Source organism: Pseudophryne corroboree, chromosome 2 (assembly GCF_028390025.1).
Source record: "Pseudophryne corroboree isolate aPseCor3 chromosome 2, aPseCor3.hap2, whole genome shotgun sequence".
NCBI lineage: Eukaryota > Metazoa > Chordata > Amphibia > Anura > Myobatrachidae > Pseudophryne > Pseudophryne corroboree.
The window spans coordinates 925,377,838-925,388,251 of record NC_086445.1 but is presented as its reverse complement, the minus strand read 5'-3'; the positions used below and the strand labels follow the sequence as shown (position 1 = coordinate 925,388,251).

General features: G+C 40.9%; 1 protein-coding gene across 2 annotated transcripts in view; it reads right to left on the bottom strand.

Annotated features, from left to right (window-relative positions):
- Positions 1 to 976: 976 nt before the first annotated feature.
- The window catches only part of METTL27 (methyltransferase like 27), a 63,849-nt gene continuing 54,411 nt past the window's right edge, over positions 977 to 10,414 (bottom strand). For both annotated transcript variants that reach the window (XM_063956181.1, XM_063956182.1), the window contains exons 5-6: positions 3,073 to 3,165; positions 977 to 1,282 (exon numbers count right to left, since the gene is read on the bottom strand). In XM_063956181.1, coding sequence (XP_063812251.1) covers positions 1,047 to 1,282; positions 3,073 to 3,165 — 329 coding nt within the window. In that variant the 3' untranslated portion in view covers positions 977 to 1,046. The remainder of the gene's footprint in view (positions 1,283 to 3,072; positions 3,166 to 10,414) is intronic.

Here is a 10,414-nt window from a genome sequence, read left to right as displayed (position 1 = left end):
CTGTCCCCGTCATACTTTACCCTGTACCCAGTAATACCTTGCCCTGTGCCCTGTCATACCCCCTCAACAGATGCCACCCCCTTGACAGACCTTGCCCTGGTTTTCCATCCCAATCCACACCTGGGTAGATGTAGCTAATAAGACACCTACTAAAGCTACATAAATCTAGAATGACCAAAGCTAACTAGCTGCTGTGGGTAGTTGGAGATCTGCATCTCTGTTTATAAATACATCCTAGAATCTAATCTTACAAGTATACAAAATGAATGTATATTAATACAGCAGTCATCCACATTTCATTTAACCCAATATTTATCTATACTTTGTTACGTTGCCATAAAAATGCGTATAAAAGGCTAAGAGACAAAGGCACTATTAAGAGTGCATTACAATGACTATTATAGCATATGTAAAATACATTATTTGACTAAACCTGTCATCCCTGTTGTGCAGGAGTTCAGAGTATAGCCCTACTGGGGGCTGGACAGTCAAGTGCTCAGCTGATCAGGTTAGAGTACCCTTTTATACAAGAAAGGAGACAGCGGAGAATGCAACTACTATGTTCTTGGACTGCTTAGTGTTGAAAGTGGAGTGTGCTACTGCACAGACTCCTTGTTGCTTCACCTCCTGGGAAGCTTCATTCCCTGTACCAAGATGACCACCGAAGCGACCACTGAAGCTACTACTGAGCATCTGCAGAGCTATCGGCTACATCCTCAACTCTTTACATACATATTTCCAACATATGAGCACTTTCTGCAGCCAATACTGCTTGTGCAATTATCGCTGAGTCAGAGTATAACGGAGGGATGGAAAAGGGTACTTAAGAACTTTTTCTTTTTCCTAAATAAATAGCATAATGAGGAAGGTTCATGCGCATGAGGTGATGATTTTTGGATCATAAGACGTAGACATGCTGTAAAAACAAATTTTGGTGCTTGAGTCCGAGAAAAAATATGCTTCAGATGACATCAAATTATGTAAAAATGTTTTTTTTTTTAATAAAGCAATACAGTTATACAACCCAGCAAAAACCTTCCATGCCATTAATGAACAGTGGAGGAAGATGCGGTTTTCCTGTAGAGGTATATGATACCAGGGATGTAATCAGAATCTTTTGTAACCTCAGTTTCTGATGTGGCTCTCTCCCACTGTTCCACTTCCTCTACAGAGATCTGTTCCCAGAGTCCTTTGTTCTGTAGATCAGACATGGCTTTTTCTAGATCACACTTGTACTGCAGATTTGAGAAGTTGCTACGTGTGGTCAGACATAACAGGCCACCTAAGCACACATAAAAAAGAAAAATTCAGAGTTGCCTCTACCTTTCCAATCAATAAAAATGCTCAACATTATTCTACACATATCAACCAATACACCATTATTTTTGCATTGGTACTACCATGTACAGTCTAAGTGTAGATATTCTGCCAGGATGGCATCAATCTATGTTATGCCACTTCAAAAGAAGGTGGTGTGAGCAGTAGGTCCAATCAGAAGACACAATCTTTTGATCGGCGCATCTGATTGGTCCTCCTGTTTATACTCCATAGTCCCGGAGCTGATTATCTTAATAACAGAGTTGGTGTGGACTGGCAGCCAATTAATATAAATGAAATCGGGTGCCTTCTGTACTGATGAATAAAATATATATATATATATATATATATATGTAGTTTGCCACATTTCTCTTTACTCATATAATTAATGTGATATGTTGATGAGTTAGGTAATAATCTGATGTAGTTCTATTGTTTCTAACAAGGTAACATACTGTATATCTAATACATTGTATGGTACTGTAGATCAGCTACCATTTAACCCTGTGGAAACTGCATCTATTAGAGGTGATGTGCAGAGGCATATAGGATGTGAGATCACAGATGCAGAAGTGCTGTGTGCAGGGTCTGTGTGACCAGAAACCAAATTACTGGATCGCCTCATCTCAGAGAAAGTAGTATGTGCCCAACACAAATTATGCTGCGACTGGCTTTAGGTGCAGTCATTAGTCAGAGACTGGGCCGGATCCAGACCTTTCCATGTGGGACAACTTTACAAATATACACAGAAAATCTGGGGAGGGATCAGTATGATTTACCAGCGGCTGGGATGCCGGATGTCAGTATACTGACAACGGCGTCCCGCCTGTCAGTATGCCGGCAGCAGGGTGAGCGCAAAGAGTCCCATTGCGGGCTGGGTGGCTCACCACAGGTACTATTCCCACTCTATGGGTGTCGTGGACGAGTGGAAATAGCCCCTGATCGCAGGGATTCCGGCTGTCGGCATTGTCAGCTGTTGGGATTTTGGCGTCAGTATCGTCAGCTGGTACATTAACTGCATCCCTCTGGGGAGTCTGGGGTCCCAATCCTATAGTGAGCATTGCGTATACTTACAAATACGGTAATGAATGGCAATAGTAAATACAAGCTAAATGACTATCTAGATTAAATAACCTCTGAATACTCCTCTACAATGCCAGTCAATGCTATAGCAGGTTACCCATTATCAAGTACTCTACACATATGCACTCTTACAACTATGTGGTAATATAAAAAATGTTGGCAGCTGAAAGGATGCACATGTAACGTGTCAGTGGACAAATGATGAGAATACTGTAGACCTTTATTTGCTGCTGATAGCTGTGACAGATCTTGTCTAATCAGGCCAGATTACTCACAAGGCTGAGCAGGCAGCCACCACCACAAAATAGCTTACAATTTTTTTTTGTGTGCAAATAGTACAACTTACTGCTGGTAACCCGTATTATAGGAGGGGGAGGGAGGGTGTTTGTGCATTTGGGTGCTGCTGAATAATCACCCCCTCCCCCTCCCCCTCAGATCCGCACTGCCCAGGACGTGATATTGTCGCCGCAGCTCCTGAGTTAGAGCACGGCATCTATTACAAAGACTGGGGGGTAAAAAAATCCTTTTTATAAGTGTTTCTCATGAGTGAGCAATTCAAAATTATAATGTCATCTTTGAGGACAGATGGTAAGACGTATAACAATAGATGTTTTCACCTTAGAGTACTGCGCATACAATTCAGAATAAATGCAATGGTGTGTTTTATCTCACCTGGTTTCGTGACACGCAGCAGTTCAGGGACCACAGCTACTGGGACATTTCCATCACTCAGAGCTCCTACTATAATGACTGCATCATATTTGTCTGGAAGACAGGCAAGGGGTAAAGTTAAGGGCCCTACACACTAGAAGACATGACCAATGTGAAAGATGAACAATTTGAAAAATGACCAATTTCCCTTGAACTTCCAGGAGTCCTGACAAACGAAATTGAGTGTACACACTAAGCAATTTTTCAAACAATTTGAAAGACAGATATCTTTGGAATTGGCACCTTATTTACATATTTTAATATTGGGGAGGCATTTCTGGGTGTGTGGGCAGGGCTGTAGAAGGGGGAACCAATGAGGTTTTTTTTTATCACCCACTGCCCCACCAATTATATTTCCACTGTGCCACCAACGTAATTAAAAATTAATTATAATGGGTTCAATAATATATATATATATATATATATACAAACAAAAAACCCCGCACTCACCAAAGTAAGCTCACTTATCCTCAACAATTCAATAAATAAATGATGGGGGTTTAGTTAGTGGATTGGCTAATGCACGGAAGCCTGCATACCGATCTCCAAGGCACCCCACCAATATATATATTGTTCCGAAGGTAAATCAGCCACGCCTTCAATGTTCTTAAAAGTGATTCAACAAAGTGTCCTTAAATAATAACCAAATATGCGTACCAGACACACATTGATATGTGCTTGTAAAACATTTCTTTTCATCTCGGTCTTCCTCCTTGTTAAACTCCTCCTCTTACATCCATCCGGATATTTACGTGGTATTCCACGTGGATGGCAGATGGAAGACAATGTATCAATAAAGTGCACTGATCAGAATATAAAGTGTCACTGTGCTAGTGGTGCAAAAAAGTGCAAGAATCGTGCAATAGTGCTATAATGTGCCAAAAAGGTTTTGAAAAGGACACCCTTATGATAATGTGCTTATTTACCAATATCGAGGAAGCAGCACCAGCTAAATTAATATAACAGGGCAGCACTCACGTTTTTGAAAATACAGCATGAGCAGATGGAGTTCTCAGTGTCATCCATCAGACAAAAGTACCTTAAAATCAGAATGCTCCCAGGAGGGAAAAAACTCTAATAATGTAATACTATTTTTAAACATTTAATATAACAAAAAACATAAAAATGGACTCGTACAATTTTGTGACAATATAAATGCTTATCTGTCAATCACATAGGAGAGCGGAGAGTCAGTAATTTCCCAATGCGTGTCGTCCCGTTCTGTATGCTGGGACTTCCTCAGGGGTCATAGATATATATATATAGATAGATAGATAGATAGATAGATAGATAGATAGATAGATAGATAGATAGATAGGCAGGTGTGGCACTCCTGGCGTCTGAGAAACTTAAATGGAGACATGCATGTTGCATGGCATTCAACATACATGTCTCCATTTAAGTGTCTCAGACGTAAAGAGTGCAACACCTGCCTATCTACATACATCTTTTTATGTGTGGACACCCGGCGCAGAATATTTATTACAGGGAGAGCTGGACCTGCGTTTTATATATATATATATATATATATATATGTGAAGAGAGAGAACAAACCGCGCCAATATGCGATTGCCAATCAACACTAGTAGTTAGACCAAGACAATAATAGGTAAAATAGATAAATAGATAATTATATACCTATACAATCTCCCTTGGAGGACACTCCCTTTAGTATAATAGGGCGTCTGCTACACCTTAAAAAATAAGCACTGGTAAAGTGCTTTATGGGTAATGTAGATAGGAAGGTGGATAAGGTGTTTCTAAGCGACCAATGGTGTCACATAAAGTTGGGGAGACCAAAAATATATTAAAATACTTTTACAATTTATTACAAAACACACCAGTAAAAAACAATTATATTACCAAAACCACAGATAAATGATTAATTAAAATCTTTGGAGCAGGCTAGAAATACAGAAAATTCATCCATAAAAGATAAAATATGGGGACCATAAACTGCATATAATGACGGTAAGACAAAAAAGAACCATAAAACTGCTTAACTTGAGAGGATGGGTTAAGTCTGGTAACACCCAACGCGTTTCGTCCTATCTGGACTTCATCAAGGGGTGATATGTGAGTGGGACAGCTCAGATATATATACATGCACTAATGAGGAAGTAATTACTACCTCACTTCCTGTCAATTACAGGTTCAGAAATGAAAGATACAGTTTAAAGTGGCAAAATAAAGTGCTGGTGCTTCCTCTAAACTATTAACATAATACTGGGGTAAATCGCTACGTAGAAAAACACTAATTTACTGTTTGCAGGGTGTTTTAGACATTACAAAGTCTTTTTCTCCGGACTTCCGGTCCGGGCTACGGATGACATCACATCCGCCCAACTTCCGGCGTCGGACGACTCCTTCTGCGCATGCGCCGGCTCCGGATGACGGGCCTCGGATCCCTGTGCGCTACTGCACCTGCGCCCACCCAGTGTAGCCCGATCAGGTGACGCTTGATGTCCCTTCTCCTATTTTCAACATGCGGCGGCCATTTTCTTGTAGCATAACCTGCTAGCAGACAGTTCTTTTGTAAAGTGTACAGTCCCAGCGGCCATCTTTGATAGGAAAATTCAGATGCTACCCAGTAGTGCTCGCAAACCGGGGGTGCAGTTAAGAGAGACAAAAGAAAAAAGAAGAAAAAGAGAGTAGTTTAAGTTCTTCATTTGCAATGGCCCATTGCTAATTTCACTTGGTCCATATTCTCTAAATGTTAGATATGGATAAACTTTAATATTCATAAATACTATATATGTCCGAATTGATTACCTCATAAACTGATAATAAAGGGGAGTGACGGCAATGTATAACGATGATCAGCATCCGAGTTATACGAGTATATAGGGTCCGTAATAGTCCCCCCTGCATACATATGTGTATACATTACACATCAATATACGTGCGCATATATGCATATGAAAACATAGATCCCCATACACATTTCTGTGCATGGTTAGATCATTATTGTTCTCATGTTCGAATAACATATTCGTACGGGTCCCCTGTATATTTAGCTCATTCAATATACCACAGAGACTGCACCAGAGCTCCCCAAAGAATGATTGATTTGAGAAGAGAGGTTTGAGTGAAAATAGAGGTATAGACAGCCTCATATTCCTCTTTCAGAAATACAGCACCCAGTCTTCCATGATGGTCTCCCGTCTATGTACTGGCTGGGCCCGACACTGCTTGGCTTCCAAGATCAGGCGGTGTTGGGCATCTCCAGTGTGGTATGGCTGTAGTGGTGATATGAAAACAGAGGTGGAAGGAAAGTGTATGAGGCAGAAAAGGAGAGGTAAGGAAGGTCACTCTGGTGATCAAGAGGAGATGCAAAAAATGGCTTACGTCATAGAAACGGGGCTATTTCATAGCCCTCGTTGAAGCCGTCTGCATGAAGGGTGTTTAATTCGAAAATCCAGTACATCTCCCTTCTAGACAGAAGGCTGGAAAGATCTCCACCTCTCTCTCCAAGTGCAACCAACTCAATGCCTTTAAACGTTAGTTCATCGGGGTCAGAATTGTGGCATAAATGGCAATGCTTCGACACCGCATGTGTCAGGACCTTGTTTTTAATGTTTCTCACATGTTCCTGAATTCGGAGCTTCAAGGGTCTCTTGGTTTTCCCAATGTATTTCATTCTGCATGAACATTCCAGCATGTAGATGACCGAGACGGTGTTGCAGTTGATAAAGTGTTTAATTGTATAGTCTTTGGAGTTGTTGGTATTTTTGAAAGTTTTCCTATTGGGATGTAGATACCGACACACATTGCAGCATCCACACTTGTAGCACCCCACACACTTTGGCATCCTGGAGAGTACTTCTGGATTTCTCAACATGCTTGGTGCCACAAGATCCTTCAGGTTTTGTGATTTCCTGAATACCACTGATGGTTCTTTTGGGAGATAATCTTTCAAAATGGGATCCATCAGGAGGACGTTCCAGTGTTTTTTCAAAGTTCTTTTTATAAGGTGCTCATGCCTGCTGTAGGTGGTGATGAACCTCACCGTATCCTCCTTCTTCTCCCTTGGTTTATACCTTAGGAGGTGTTCTCTCTCAAGTTTCTTTGCTTTAACGTTGGCTTCTTCCAGTAAATGGTTCGGATATCATTTCTCCTTGAATATTTCAGTGTAAACTTGCAGCTGTTGATCTCGGTCATCATTGTTCTTACAGTTCCTGGCTATTCTTCCATTGTTGACAGTGGTTACTCTTATAGTGCACATAACTATTCATGTCGACCTTCTTGATGTAGTTCCTGGTGACCATTTCCTTCCCCGAATGTGTCAGTATCAGGTCCAGAAAGTCAATCTTATCCGTACTATCATTAGCAGTAAAACTGAGGTTCATAGAATTGTTAGATATATACATAAAAAATTCCTTAAAACTCAAATCGTCGCCATCCCATATGAGTAAAATATTGTCTATATAACGTTTATAAAAAACGATGTTCTGCTGAAATGGATGATCCTTAAAAACTTAATAATTTTCCCATTGTCCCATAAAAAGATTAGCGAAACTCGGTGCAAAGATCATGCCCATGGCGGTTCCACAGATTTGGAGGAAGAAGTCATTTAAAAACTTAAAATAGTTACGTTTTAAAATGAAATTGATCAGTTCGCATATAAAAATTCTGTGTTCTTCTGTGATCTGGGCATCCTTGCTAAGAAATACATTACAGGCTTCGATCCCCTTGTCGTGTTCTATACAGGTGTAGAGTGACTGTACATCAATGGTGACCCATCTATATGTGTCTTGCCATTCGAATGATTCCATTAAATTAAGAACTGAGGTAGTGTCTTTAAGATTTGCTGCTAGATTTACCACATGTTTCCTCAGAAATACGTCCACATATTCTGATAGATGGGATGTTAGGGAGTCAATCCCAGCAACAATGGGTCTTCCTGGGGGATTAGTCATAGATTTGTGCACTTTGGGTAAAAAGTAAAAGATGGGGGTGGTGGGGTTGGAATTAAAAAGGTATTGGTACTCATCTTTGGTGAGAATCTTACTCCTGAAACCTTTCAGGAGGATGGCTCTGAGTTCTTCCACATACTCTTCTTTCGGATCTGTTGGGAGTGGCGTGTAAGAATTTCTGTCCCCCAAAAGTCTCTTGGCCTCTTCAACATAGGCCTCCCGGTCCATTATAACCAACCCCCCCCCCCTTGTCAGCAGATTTTATGACAATACTCATATTATCCTGGAGTTCCTTGATGGCCTTTGCTTCTCTGTTCGTTAAGTTTTTCTCCTTGATAGGTTCGATTTCAGTATCGCACAGATCTTTCTTTACCAAATCGTAGAAGATACCCACATTGTGGCCCTTGGATTCCAGGGGGTAAAATTTCGAAGTGGGTTTTAATCCCGACTTTGACTGTTCATAATTCTGGATGATGGCGTCTTCTTTTTTAAGGTAATGTCTTTTTAGGGTTAATTTTCTTATGAATTTATTTAAATCAATAAAAACATCAAATTGTAATAAATTGTAAAAGTATTTTAATATATTTTTGGTCTCCCCAACTTTATGTGACACCATTGGTCGCTTAGAAACACCTTATCCACCTTCCTATGTGTGTGTGTATATATATATATATATATATATATATATAAAACGTTGATGTAGTCCCCTGGGTGTAGCTATGCACATCCAACCACCCTCCAGGGACCAGGCGGCACTCCACGGATTTTTGAAAAATAGCTTTTATAAATTGATCAAAAGTTCAATACATAGTGCAAAACAAACCGACGTTTCAACGCCTCACAGGGATCGTAGGGTAACAGGGTGTACAAAAGTGGGCCCTGATTCCATGTAGCAGCAAGTCTCACACGATAGGCATTGACGGGCGCCGCTGACTCAGCCCCGGAGCGCGGATGCGGCTCGCCACTGGCGTCCGGAAGCGGGACGAGGTGAGACCGTACACGAGGTGCCTATTTAGGTGAGTACACTTGTGGGTTCTGTTGTTTGTTATTTTTCTTTATTTTGATAGCACTGTGCACCTTGAAAAAAACGCCTGTGAGGCGTTGAAACGTCGGTTTGTTTTGCACTATGTATTGAACTTTTGATCAATTTATAAAAGCTATTTTTCAAAAATCCGTGGAGTGCCGCCTGGTCCCTGGAGGGTGGTTGGATGTGCATAGCTACACCCAGGGGACTACATCAACGTTATTTCCTGCATTGGAAGGCACCCCGGTGATTGACTATACTGAGAGTGCCGGCTACTTTACTTCTTGCTATATATATATATATATATATATACATATACACACACATATATACATATATATATATATACATATTTATTTATATATATATATATATATATATATATATATATACACACACACACACACACACATATATACATATATATATATATATATATATATATACATATTTATTTATTTATATATATAATATTTGGAACCCGTTATAATTAATTTTTTAATTACATTGGTGGGGCAGTGGGTACATTTGTGGGGCAGTGGATGGAGACGCTGAGCGGTCAGCGTCTCTCCTCCTGCGGCTCCCATCAGCGGGTCAGTTACAATTAAGCCGCTGGCGGGTAGGGAGCCGCTGGAGGGGATACACGCTGAGCAGTCAGCAGCTCCCGTCAGCGGCCTCAGATATGAAGCCGCTGGTGGGGAGGGGAGCCGCTGCGGGGACGGAGCCACTGGAGGGGATGTGAGCCATGTCACATTGTGCACATCGCTCATCGCGGCTCCGTACACACATGCCGTGATGAGCGATGTCACAAGTGACATTGCTCACATTGAGCATGCAGTGCGCATCGTTGATTGCATGACCATACACACTAGACGATGTGAACGATATATCATTCACAATCGTCTGCATTGGCCATATTGGTAAAAAAAAATCGTCTTTAGGGATAATGGGCCTAATTCAGACCTGATCATAGCAGCAAATTTGTTAGCAGTTGGGCAAAACCATGTGCACTGCAGGGTGGGCAGATATAACATGTGCAGAGAGAGCTAGATTTGGGTGGGGTGTGTTCAAACTGAAATCTAAATCGCAGTGTTAAAATAAAGCAGCCAGTATTTACCCTGCACAGAAACAAAATAACCAACCCAAATCTAACTCTCTCTGCAAATGTTATATCTGCCTCCCCTGCACTGCACATGGTTTTGCCCATCTGCTAACAAAATTGCTGCTACGATCAGGTCTGAATTAGGTCCAATGTGTATTACCCAGTCATTCTTATCTTAATCATAAATGGGAATATTTATCAAGGTAAATAATGCAGCTAGTGCTTCAAAAAATACCCAATTTAGAAAGCACTGAAAAGCCG